General features: G+C 40.5%; 1 protein-coding gene across 1 annotated transcript in view; it reads left to right on the top strand.

Moving 5' to 3' along the window:
- The window catches only part of SOX5 (SRY-box transcription factor 5), a 454,156-nt gene that overhangs the window by 59,630 nt on the left and 380,655 nt on the right, over positions 1 to 13,871 (top strand). The window contains exon 2 of the mRNA XM_078674095.1: positions 7,777 to 8,011. Within this exon, the coding sequence (XP_078530221.1) occupies positions 7,777 to 8,011 (235 nt within the window). The remainder of the gene's footprint in view (positions 1 to 7,776; positions 8,012 to 13,871) is intronic.

Here is a 13,871-nt window from a genome sequence, read left to right as displayed (position 1 = left end):
CTGGGAGCTAAGTTTACAACTAAGCTCAGGTGCCAGGACTCAAACAACCCATTAGGAGTAATGGGGCGACCTAGTATCCCTCAGAACCTGGGAAATCTTGTGGTATGCAACAACAATTGGTTTTGGCGAGGAAGTAATATTTCTTTTATATGTTTTTAGGGATTTGCCAAATAAATTGTGCATCAGTATGAACAAAATAATAATATAAGACACTAAAGAGGAGATTTTTTTTTTTTAAAGGACTCGAACAACAGCTGGCCACTTGATGGTGTCCTGCCTATGCTGCATAGTATGACATGCCAACATGTTTCAGTAGGTGCAGCTGTCAAAATTGTGAGCATAAGCAAACTTAATAAATGCTGGTGTGAATCACACGCAAGCATTAGACTCCTGTGCCTTTGAACCACAGTGAATTCTGAAAGTACTAAAGTATGGATTTAATCTAGGATTCGCAGTGCCTACTCTTTACCTCATCCACGCTAAGCGTTTTCCCGCTGTGCGCTGAGTTTTTCGAAAACCCGCGGTTCATGACGAGCTCAGCTCGTCATGAGTGTACGAGAGGGGCAACTCATGACGAGCATGAGCGTCGAAGGGGTTAAGGCTCAGTTGGCAGCAAGTATAGTTGTACGTTTTCCTATGGAGTGTTTTGGCTCCTATGTAAGAGTTTGGGCATGTCTTTTGAAACAGTTTTCATTGCTGACGTCTCCCATTACGTGGCCAGAACCACCTTATGAGGTTTACAATTGCCTGAAGGCTTGGTGAATTAGCAGCTTGACCAGTAAGGGCTCCTTATCTTAGGGTATTTTCTGATAGAATTGTTTTATGGTTTGGTCCAAATTTTGGACCTAAGGTAATTTTTAACTTCCTTACTGGCAAAAGAGAGAAGGGTGCATCTTCTGGATATCATTAGAGCGGTACAGATTTTCATATCTTGTTCAGCTGAGTATTGACGTTTAGACCGTGTTTCGTGAATTTTGTGGTTTTCAGGAGGGCCCAAAAATCATCATCTTCCAATCTAAATTGTTAGATTAGATCTAATATTTCCTGGGGTTATGATTCACTGGGAGTTCCTTTACCCAGTACTATTCAGGTACAACACACTCAGGGAAACACCAGCTTCAGGGGCAGAAGCAGGGATGTTTCTCTTCAAATGTATGTACTTTGCTTAATCCTTTTATGTTTGTTTCCCATTATCGACTGTATGAAAGGAGTGAAAGCTTTGGAATTTGTCATCATAATTTTTGCTGTGGTTGATTCTACATACATAATTTTGTTGTATTCTGGTTCATTAAATACATATTATGTTGCATGTTTGACTGGTAGAGTGCATTTCGTTATGGATCAAGTTGTGAAATACTACTTTGGTATATCCTGAATCTGTAAGACTGAGACGAGGTTGGGTTGAGGGAGTAACTTGGATCCCTATTGCTTGGGAACGCATGATCGTTTAGAGGTCCTAGAGATACCTTACGGGCCCAGGCTTTGGGCAGTCTAAAGATCTAGAGGAGGAGGGAAGGGATCAAAGTTTTAGCTATTTCATGTGATTTCTGTGAGATATGTGACACACCTGAGCTATGTAAGTTCTGGGGCAGTGGAGGGGAGCTGGAGTAATGAAGATTACTGGTAAGTAATCTGGCCATTACGCATTTGAAACGCAGGTGATCTAATGCTGAATCACTTGAGATCTCACATATTTAGGACATATATGTGACCCATCTCTTCTTTAAAAGGGCTATCCTCTGCAGTGTTACCTTTTATGTGGTGGAACGTGTCTTCTTTTTAATGTGCAACTCAAAATCTGTTTTTTGCTGTCACTGTTTCAGATCAGGCCATTGCCCCTTTGTGATGAAAGAAAAATGTGAATTCAAATTTCATCAGTCGGTGAGCGTTAGAAATGCCTGTTCTTAGCATGCCTAATGCCTGGATCTATGGGAAGCCTTGATGCCATTGTTGCCGTGTTTACTGATTCAAATGAGTGGCTAATTTTTGTTGGTGCATAAGGACTGTGCATTAATAATTGTATTCTGTGAGACTACCGTTCACCTTTAGACACTGGCTTTAACTGCTTGATTTACTAATTTTAATATTTCTAAGCTATGCACTGTAAATTCGAGTATCTGGAAAGACTTGAGAGAGGTGGCAAGGCAGTGTGGAAATCTTAGAGTCATGATGTCTTAGTATTTTTAATAGTGGAGGAGTTGTAGGAGAGGTTGGTCATTTGATATTTGTTAGTACTTCATAAGCGTAGTTCCAGCATAGAGGCTCCATGATCTTTAGATTTTAGACTCACTTTTAGCCACTTCATGACTAGCTTGTGAGCCAACCATCAGGTACCTTTTGAATTGAATTCATGCAATTTTATTACTATGTAGATAATGCAGTACCCTGGATCCAACTGAACGGTTTAATGTGCATTTATAGTAAGCCAGTGAACATAGGTAGGATTGAAATAGTAAGGCTTTAGTTCTGTCACCTTCAGAGGCATATTTAGTCAATAGATAGTTCCACCTGAAGTATTGGAACTATAGATTTCCCAAAAGACATCATTGAAGGTAATTGAATCCGAGGAGGTTCCAGTCTCATAGCGTTCCATATTTGGAGACATGCCCAATACTACAGAATGGCTATCGCTTTGCACAGAGTTCTTATTGAACCCAGTGAGGCCATTTAAAAGCCGGCCTTCATCGTCGTTTGTGACCCACAATGCAGTTTGTGTGTGGTTGATGAAAAGGGGCCGGATGCGTACTTCCAAACTGCAAGAAGAAGCTCCCAACAGCTGTAGGCTCGGAAGACATTTTCCCACCGAGTTATAAAGAATAGGAGATTGCCACTTTTTTATCTATTTATTCATTCATAAGACCAACGCCTCATGGGTGAAAGTTTGCACCTGTAACTACGCAATTCAAGTATTCCAGCTCTTCATATGGGCCTTATACTTTAAGAACTAAGGGCCAGATGTATTGAGCTAAATTGCGATCGCAAACGCTGAAATTTGTGCATGCATTTAGAGAATCACAATTTGTGATTCCCTAAATACTATTCCAGTAGCCATTGCAAATTGCGATATTGCTGGAAGCGTAAGGAATCGCAAATTACCACCAACTTTAAGTTGGTGGTGATTTGCGATTTCCTCGAAAAAAGCACTTTTTGCTTTTTTTCACAGTGCAATGCGGCACACATACATGTTCTTTCATACATGTGCCCCTAAATCTGCTACAGCAGGCTTGGTATCTGCTTGCAAACTATATCACTCGGATCTGTGAGAATATGGCCTTGCTTCAAACAGTAGTCCTACAAGCCATTTTGTGATGCCAAGAAAGCCGAAAGATGTAGTTTGTAGCTGCAGAAGAGGCTAAACTGTGTGTATGGGGTAAGCATCGCAGTGATTAATGAATCCACTTAAGTAATTTACAACAAGTTAAGAATGTTGTCTCCTGGCATCTTAGCGCTCATTGCTTTTGAAGACATGTGTTTCCCGCTGGCGTTAGTGGTTATGCAAAGCTGTTGCCTTCATGGAGCTGAGTTTAACAAGATTACAGTGACAACACTCTTGCAACATGATTCAACTATGTTGGAAATCGGTTGGGTGTCACGTGCTATCACATCTGTGGTTCATCAAGGCATCCCCTTCACATTCAAGGCAGATTTCTTGCACGCTTTTTTAAAAGCAAGAAAGACACATTGTCAGTGTTCTTGTAAAGGATGCTGTGCTTTAGAAAAGTCAGGGCCAAATGTAGAACTTGGCGGATGTCTAGGCCACCGTATTTAGAGTGTACAAATGTCTAAGTGCTAACTGTAGATGGGTCTTTTAAGAAAGCCACCAAGGGCATCCAGCAGTCCTGTATAGTTACATTGGCCATAATCATCTGGGTTGTTTTACTAAGAAACTTTATAACTGTGCCTATTTTTGTTTTGCTTCAGCTTCAACTTTTCTGGTTTACAGTGGAAGCAGCTTTGGTTTGTGGAATTTCACAAAGTAATATAATAAGTTTTCACTTCTGTTCCTTTTTTTTTTGTTTCTTATGCCTTCTGGTCATTGTGTGATGCTTTTTTTCACTACCGATGGCTGTGTACATGTTTCTTTATTCCAAGACATTACAACCTGTTGTGCCATATCATGGAAACTTCAATAAACTTATTTGAAAAAAGAAATATTGGAAGCTCCACTTCCACAGACTCCAAATTTGGAGCACATTGTCTTTCACCATTGGGGTGGGTTGTAATGTTTTCTTGCTGAAGGACTAGAACTTACAGTGGAGCATGTGGTGTACTGGAAATTGGCTTCCCCCATTTATGTGATAAAGGATGTATGCAAATAAGAGACTACTCCCTCAAGAATGTGGCAGCGCTCTTTGGGAATCAATCACCACATTAGGTATCTCAGAAGGGGCCCTGCTGCAAGTCACTAAGGAAACACTTATTTCTACTCAGACTCAGTTGCTACCCTATACTTTCTGTCAATCGGCCTACTGGGTACATATGGCATGTTTTTATGTAAGGATATGAATAAACAATTTGATGGAATGTGTGGAGCATTAAACTACCCAGATGAGATGTTCCATTGGTACCAGTTTAACCATGTGAGGCCTGTCTTGTCCTATTTCCGTGTGCTGTCAATCTGGAGGATTCTATCGAAGAATAACCGATGTTGTAAAAGGACAGACACAACATTATACTCAAACATGTTTCATTCATATGCACAGCAATAAGTAAGTAATTAATGTATTTCATCATTAAATAATTGTCAAAAATCACGTTAGAACTAAAGCCCCTATTAAGAGTTTGGTTGACAGATTACTCCATCCTAAACGCGGCGGATGACACATCCACCATATTACAAGTACATTACAAGCCAGAGCACGTGTATTCTTGTGGACAGGACATCCTACAACCTTTGACGAGATTTCCGTCCGCCTAACTCTAAGACGCTTTATATTTTGAAGAAAGGGGCAGAACTATTGTACTTGAAGTAAAAAAATCCACCCTTTAGAAATTCTACAGGTTTGGAACTTTGAATCGAACCGCTGAAAACGTCCTAACTCCAATTACTTTATTCTATTGAGAGGGAACAGGTTGCAGATTCCTTTGTGTACATCTAAGCTTGTTACTTGTCTTCAGCATAGTTTTATTTTAAGCCAGGAAGATTACTGGGCATTGTTACCTAACACCTTTCCTGACGGATTATGCCTTATCCGGAAATCCACGTTCTAGTTAACCCTTTAGTGCTAGGGTTAATGAGAACACGGCCTTCTATTAAAAAAGACACCACGCTAAGCAAGTTACTCCTATGGTATGGCTACGTTTGTGAAATGTGCCACAGCCATTCCCCTAAAAACTGTTTAGAGAACCAATCGAGCGGGCATTAGAACACAATCATGGTAGGCAGTGTGCATTGTTACCATAAATATATGTCTCTTCTGGATCTGTCTTTGTCTCAGAACCATCTCCCTGGCTATAATGAAGAATTTTGTGGGAAATAGTTTGAAAGAAATAAAAAAAAAATTGCATACACATCCTAACTGGTTTGAATGCCAAAAGTCAAGTTAATAAAAAAAATTAATGTAAGAAAATTGAATGGCTGTGTTAGTGACTTTGAAAAGAATGAAACCACTGGCATGTGATGAAATGCACACATACTTCCCTTAGAGAAGAATCATAATGGTTTACTTAAACGGAAAATCGGTATTCTTAGCTGCCATAATAGGGAATGCGTACAGTACAGAAAATATATGTGAGCTTTGACAATAATAATTCCTTCGTAATATACAAACCAGCTTTCTCCTCTATTACTCCCTTTTTCCATTTCCCTCACTCTCTCTTTCACAAAGTAAATCGGGTCATGTATTAGGACATTTTATAGACGGCTATAATCTTTCTCTTATTGAAGATGATGCTTTCTATTGAACAGGACCTTCCTGTGGATGTTGGGCACTATTAGTGTCGGGACTTCACATACACAAGCCTGTTTCAGTGGCAGAGTATGTGTCGTATCACTACATAGATAGGAACTTCAAAGAATTATGCCCAGTGAGTTGATATTTGCCCCTTTATTTACTTTATCTTTCCCAAAACACCCCTATTTCTAAAGGTATTCAGTATAGCACTACAACTGTCATTCTTTCTGTCCCATGTTATTGACCTGCATGGTAGCATTCTTTTCCAGTGGAAGACTGGATGTAACTGTAAAAATGAAAAGTCAAAGACAGAAAAAAAAATAGGTTAGCAAAAATGCTGAATATTTTGAAAAAAAATAGATGACCCCTCCCCCATCAGTTGAACTATATTGGCACAGTAAAAACGATATCATAGTACCCGTGGTCAAAAGTACACGCAATTTATGAGAAATCGGATGTGATTAAAAGTGATCGGAATAGTGCAATAAGAATTTTGGTGTGGGCATATTGGTCTACACAGCGTGTGCCAAAAAAATGTATATATAATAACTCTGCACCTCACTTCCTGACACCCAGCCTCCCTCAGAGCACTCACGTCTAAAGTAACCTGTCTTGCCTCACAAAACTGTCCATTCAGGATGACGTGGCAATAACATGCAAGCCATTGAGGAAACCACAAAAGGACCAAATCCAGTCCCTGTGAGCCAGTTTCACAAAAATAAGGCAGCTCCCCATTTTCCCAAAAACCTGAGGAGCTTTGACTCATCTCTCAATGGGCATGAAATGGCGTTGACTACTTGGGTAGAAGGCCCAGATGGGTTTAGGTTAGGGATGGAGCCGCTATATTCCGTTGGAGTAAAAAAGATTTCTGTTTGCCTTCATAAAGTGACGCTTTTCCCTATTCAAAAGGCAAGTGGATAATAGCACTACTGATCGTTGATGGACAGCAGATGTAGGTGTTCCCTTTTCCTTTGGGAGTTTCCGCAATTTCACACTTGGTGAATAACTAACTGTCGCTTCCCTCACCTTGAGCCAATACCGATTCGGTAACTTCCAGTCCGCTAGCAGACAGTGGCCCAGCAAACTGTCGGATTTGCCTGCCCTAAGCAAAAGTGCCCTTAGATTTTGAAGTAAATTCTGCTGTGGCTAAGTTCTCTTTTGCCAACTTTTGGTGTTAGGTCAACTCCTTAATCACTTAAAAACAAAATAAAACAAGAAAGACGATTTTATATGCATTTGGCAGAACATGGTTCCTGTTTTGCATAATTTCATAAATGTTCAGATTATGCGGAAATGGCATGAGATTTACCACATAATACTGCAACCATTCAAGGTATGTGCTTGCTACATTTCCTTTTGAACAATGCACATCTGTGTACAAAGAACTATCCTTAATGTTTGCTTGGGTACAACTAATGCTCGCAACAACGCTTGGCACCATGGTGTATCAAGACTTTAATTTCCAATTTTAACCAGCATCTGTTCCCCCTGAAGTGAATGCACTGAAATACAATGTAGCACACGAGGTGTTCTCTTTGCCGAAGTATGGCCTGTAAAAGCATTTTATCTTCTAAAATATATTTTTTAAACGTAGCTAGGAGAACGGTTTCTAAAGGCGCTCTGAAGAGAATGAAATATTGCGTTTTAGGAGCCAAGAGAATGCAATATTACATTATTATTCACATAAAACATACATTGTTCTGCTGCTACCTGCTTGGCCATTGTTCTATGATGTGTATGCGTTGCAGTGGCATTTGGATAGTTTCCTGCTCACCACCAGCACAAAAAGGCATTTCTTTTACAATGGCCTCTAACCACACAATGACGGCATTAAGGATTTATGTGGAGGTTTCATTATTTTCTCCTCTTTTGTTCCTTCCAGGATGTCTTCCAAGCGACCGGCCTCTCCGTATGGGGAAGCAGATGGAGAGGTAGCCATGGTGACAAGCAGACAGAAAATGGAAGACGGGGAGAGTGACGGGCTCCCAGCCTTTCACCTCCCCTTGCATGCGAGTTTTCCCAACAAGTCTCACTCCGAAGAATTTCAGGCGGTCTCCTTGCTGACACAGGAGGGTTGTGGCCGGAGGAGTCCTCCTTCTTCTCAACACAACACCTTGGTAGGTGGCTCTGTTGTGCCTTGTTCTCCAAACTCTTTAACCTGTATACCTCAGTGTCTCAATACAAAATGCCACTTAAAGACCAGACATTTGATACACTGATCAGTAAAGTAGCAATCAGTTCACTGCCTGCGGGCCTAGAATTCTCAAAGTTTACTTTTTGTAGATAGTTTACGCTCTCTCCTATTTTCCTTTCTAGTAATCTGCAATATTTCACAGGCAATACAACAGTATTGTAGATAAAGGATGCATTGATTGTTGACTGTGAGTGAACAGCGCAAGATGTGTAATTAATGCTGTATACCAAATGTTCTTATTAACTTTATTACAACTGTAGAAGTTTTTTTAGAAACTTACCTCTGTTTCAGTCCTGCTTGTTTACTAACGGTAAAATGTTCAAGAACTGAAGGATACACTGTCTAGGAAAATTGTTATCATGATCAGATATTTTGATATAATACCATAATTCTGTCTATATTAGTAATAGCGCATCTTTGATTAATGGGTGTGATATAACAACAAATTCGAATCCTAAAAATGATTGTGCATAATCTCTATTGTACTGTGCACAAACTTCACAGGAACCCACTGATTATTGTCCAATAGTGCTGTTGCATTAAAATGTTCCAATAATATTCAAAATACGAAATTAAAGGTAAGCACTATCCAAGCCGGGCAGTGCTCAAGTCACTGAGTTTATTGAATAGATGAATGATTGCATAGGTAAACCCTACAATAGAATGTGATTTAATGCTCATTTATAGGAGACTGGAGGGGATAAAGATGAGACGATTTGGTGTGCAGAGGGTTACTCAAGAGCTGTGATTGATGGTGGGGTTCTGCTATAGGGCTGAAGTATGCATAGCAGAGTTACCAGGCTACAATGTGTGTTACTTGCCCACACGATATTTTGAGAAATGTCTCAAAGGTGTTCAGTTGGAAAACCACATTGCTAGGAAGTGACATATTATTTCCTGGTAAAATGGCAATGTGTTAAAATCTATAGTGTCAGATGAAGAGCTATTCGGAGAAGGGAAGCAGTTTTGGGGAAACAGTTGTGATTTCGCGGAACATTGGCGATGGTAGAGGTGGACGGTAAATTGGAATCTTTGTATGTAATTAGGTGAAAAGTGGTGTCGCTGTGAATGAATGCTCTGTCCTATTACGCCTGTCGCTGTGATGCTTTCATGCAAGGGCAGTGTTGTATTACCATTGATGACATGCAGTTGCCAGTGGCGGTAAGTGCTGTCAGCAGCAAGCACTGATGGTGATAGAAGTACATGTATGGGGCATTTTTCCTGTGTTTTCAGCAGGTAATATCTCATACATCTTCATCATAAGTGTTTAGTAACTGTTCACCTGCTATAGAGCTCACAAGTTCGCTTTTTTTAACATCAAACCCGTTAATATTGTAGACCTCAGTATTCCTATTTTCAGCCACTATTGTGTGCTGTGATGGGGACTGGCTTTAATGAGTTTACCATTAATAAAAAGTTGTTTTTTCTGCCCGCTGATTGATCATTCTTCTTCTGCAAATACCAGTTTGCTGATCTCGAAAATACAATTCATGCAATGAGGCCATTTACAAGACAGTTTGGTTTTGTATGTAAAGGGTAAGAGGGAGACACCAGAGTATGAGAAGAGAGAGACACAGGACAAGTGAGAGATTTGTTGCATTTTGAAAGCAGTGGCTAGCTTGATCATGTGTAGATGAGAAACCTGCATGGCAGTGGTATGATGAATGTCGGCTTTAAGCTGATCGAGCATACATGTGAATTTCCACTCAAAGGAAGTTAAAATACTTGTCCTTGGCATCAGGACAGGAAGAAGCGGAGCGGGTAAAAAATAAAGGAAAGTGAGCACGCGTGTGATGCAGGAGGGAAGGGCTTGTGTGCAAGAAGTTCTAAGTGGGTTGAGTCATTCTTCCGGGCTGTCAAGACATTAAGATCAGTCATTGACATGGACGACTGTAAATAGCAACATGGCCTCCAGAAGGAGAAAGGTAATGGTAAGTCAACAACTCTTTCTCAAGCCGAAGGTGAGGGATCAATGACATGGGTGACTAACGTGGGGTACACGCATTGACTTGACAACTGAAGCCAGATGAGTAATATGTCACATCTACTGCCTTCCATAAGTGGGCTGGTACATGTGTTCATATTCATGTCCCTCTTGAGCCTGAAAGCTCATGCAATATGGCCCCATGAAAGGCACGGGTAGGGGAGAGTAACTATTGGAATCGAGGTGTCCGCATCGGATTACTGAGGTAGTTCTCGTTTTAGGGATTTTTTCACTTCCATAGCTTTCGTTGTTTTCCTGATGAAAAGTTCATATGGAAAAATCAGGAGTCTGTGTTTTTCCTTAAAACTTGTAATTGTAACCTTGATTCACTCTGTAACTCCAGTAATCGGCTGAATCCTAAATGTTGACAATGTACATGAGTAAATTTTGTGAATGAGAGAATTTTTGGAAACCTACAACTCTCTTACATTTGCAGGAGAAATTCTGGAATTTTTTGACAAGAGCATAAAGTCAGAACTCTGCCTCAAACCTAGGAGTAAAATTATGGTAATAGATTTCTGAAGCTTTACATTGTGAGTTGGGTACAAATAGTAGTATGAGGATAATGCAGGTTGTTACGGTCAATAAATGTATCTGCTTTGTTGCATGATGTATACTTAATGCATGTATCTTATGTAAAGTGATAAGTAAAATGCAATCTAGATTTATTCAGCCCATATATTTTCATATTTGCAAGTGAACAGAGTACAATGTACAGCACATTGCTACAGTAACATGGTAAACACTTGCAATCATGTCCACCATACGTTGCAAAAGTACTGAGCTGATTTTGAAGTTTTGAGTGCAAAGAAGAGCGGAGGAAGTTAATACTTTCCCATGCTTCCATGTAAAGTGTTGGAAACTTTGGTGTCAGCCCAGTGGTGCCGCAGCATCTGCACAAACCAGTGGTTTCAAAACTCATAATTCACCGTAATGATGTAAATTCTAGGGTGATTCATGGTAGATTTTTAATAAACTTTCTTGGCATCGGCAATTCAAATGACTTGATTTGTTTTTTACATTTAATATAAACGTGCATTTGGGCAAATGTGTATTATGGTTCAGTAATGCATCTCAGAGTCCTGTGTAAAACACAAATTAGCCTTGTCTCTTGTTACCGTTTCAGCAGTTGACATTAAAAGGCTTTCATATATCAGAATTTTATTCCCACGGGCATTTCTGTATTTTGAATCAGTGAAGGCTTTGGGGGGGTAGGCAGTGGAAGGTGAGAGAAATTTAGAAACGTAATGCTTTTATCAATATCACCCCCTGCCATTAGCTTATTACATTCCCAAGTCTGGTGGTAGTCACAACCTTTTGATTTTACTAAAATAATGGGCCCCGTATATTAACTGTATGGCCAGAGCCATAGCAGAGGGCGCCCCCATTCGAGACTCATAGAAAGGGTTGGAAATTATCCCCATCTTTAGATAGGGGAATCGGGGGCTTCCTGCAAACTATAGGCCTATCATCCTCCTGGATACTCTCCAGAGGTTGTACGCCCAACAACTGTTAGATAAACGTATTGATTGATTTGAGGGAATGGAAATTCTGACCCCCATATCAAGCGGGATTTAGACTTAAAGTTAGCACCATCGATCAAGTGCTTAACCTGCTCCTCATCCTTTGGAAATACACCAAACTTAGAGAAGGACATATCTATATCGCATTTGTCGATTTTTAGTGCTGCCTTGGGCCTTGTCCCCAGGGTGCAATTGTGGGTATCTCTAAAGGAGCTGGGGGGGCCGGAGGCCCTACTTGCGCAAATAATAAGTCTCCATTAGAACAACTTCTCCCAAGTCCGCTGGGTGCTTGAGGGACAACTAACTGACAAGATACCAATTTGTAGAGGAGTCCGGCAAGGGAGTGTCTTCGGGGCACATGCATCATTGAAAATTGCATTCGCAAATGGTGCGCATTGCAAAAATCGGCCGTTTGCGACTGCAATTTGAACTTTTGGGATGCATCATAATTTTTGTACTTTTCGCAATTTTAGTAATCGCAAAATTGTGATTACTTAAATTGCGATTGCATTTAAAGAATCTCAAATTGAGATTCCTTAAATGCAATGCATCAAACAAAAAAAATTAGCGAATTCGCTAATAGGGTGAGCAAATTACCATGAAGTTGACCTTCATGGTAATTTGCAAAAACTTAGAAAAATGCACTAAAGTGCATTTTTCAAAGTTCCATTTTACTCACACACATGCTCTTGGGGCATGTGCGTGTGCAAGAGGTACTTATAGGCAGATTTCAGGGGTGCAACAGGGTGTCCTTTTGACACCCTGGCACCCTTGAAATTGCATTCTCAATTTGCGATTCTCTAATTGAGAATCGCAAATTGAGAATGTCTTCCCATTCATTCCTATGGGTATTCCTTAATTGCGATTCGCAATTTGCGAGTCGCAATTAAGGAATTTTAAGAAATCGCTATTTTTTTAGCAATTTCTTCATGCATAGCCATTTGCGATTCCTTATTAGCGAATCCTTATTTTTCGCTAATAATGAATCGCAAATGGCAATGTTGATGCGTGTGGGCCTTAGTCCCTACCCTATTTCCCTGTACGTGTATGATGTAGTGGGTGCACTTTCAAAGGGGAACATAGATGCACCAAAATTGGATGGGGCAGAGCGCCCTGCATTAATCTTTAACGACCTCACCCTCTTAATCTCTTAGACTCCTACGGGACTCCAACAGCTCCTTGTGAATTGTAATGCCTACTTTTTAAACCAAGGGCCGTGAGATTAATATCTCCAAAACAATATTTATGGCAGTTAGGCCCCATTAGTCATTTAATCACGCCTTGACTCTGGCCAACAAAAATGTGGAGCGAATACACAGATTTAAGTATAGGGGAATAATGCTCGATAATAAACTATTGTGCTTACCTCACATTGAGAAGAGAAGGGCAGTGATCCAGCATCAAGCTTCAGTGATCTACAGGAGGTTCCAGGGGACAGCCTCGAGAGCTGTCCCTTCTGCTATGGAACTACATAAGCTAAAGAGCCAATTCGCTGCTCAATATGGGGCTGAAATCTGGGACTAGGAAAATTCAGAACCTCTTACTATAAGCGAGAAAAAGTTATTTTGCTCGCTTCTTCACCTCCCCACTACTCCTTTTAATTCCCATGTTCTTGGATGTTTCTCTAAAAAGAGTGGATGTTCTTGCTAGTCTTAGGTCCCTATTATATTGGGTAAGGCTCTGAACTACTGAAGAGCTGCGGCCGTATCGGAGGGTAGTAGAGGAATTGATAGCCCTTGATACAGGTCTCATCTTTTCGTGGTTCAAAGATGTCCACCACTGACTCGATAGATTGGATCTTGGTTACTTCTGGACAGATTCTTGCTCGTTGATGGCCACATCCAAATCTCATTTAAATGTCTGTCATTGGGAGTTTACTCAGGCTAATCATCTTTGTTCCTCTACTCATGGTAGGCTGACAGCACAATTTCTATCCATCAAGGACACTGCCTGTTATGAACACTTCCTTGATCTACCACTCCAGCAACTGGCGAAATCGCTCCATCCAAAATGTTGCTATGATGCACTTGAACTAGGGTCACTTACGGCATCGTGGGACATTAGCGGGTGTGCCGGTCACATGCCTACATGTACTCTGTGCTCCCAGGCAGTGATTGAAACAGTTCACCATGTGATGTTCTTTTGCCAAGCATATAAAAAAAACCTAGCGGTAAGTGGATACGGCCAGTGTGTAATTATCTTGGCGTACGGAGGCACCTAGAGGCATTATGAATTATTTCAGTCCTTCCTGTAAGCAACTTCCTATTTTCAGTAGG

The sequence above is a fragment of the Lissotriton helveticus genome, chromosome 1_1, assembly GCF_964261635.1.
Source record: "Lissotriton helveticus chromosome 1_1, aLisHel1.1, whole genome shotgun sequence".
NCBI lineage: Eukaryota > Metazoa > Chordata > Amphibia > Caudata > Salamandridae > Lissotriton > Lissotriton helveticus.
This window is presented reverse-complemented; position numbering and strand designations above follow the sequence as displayed.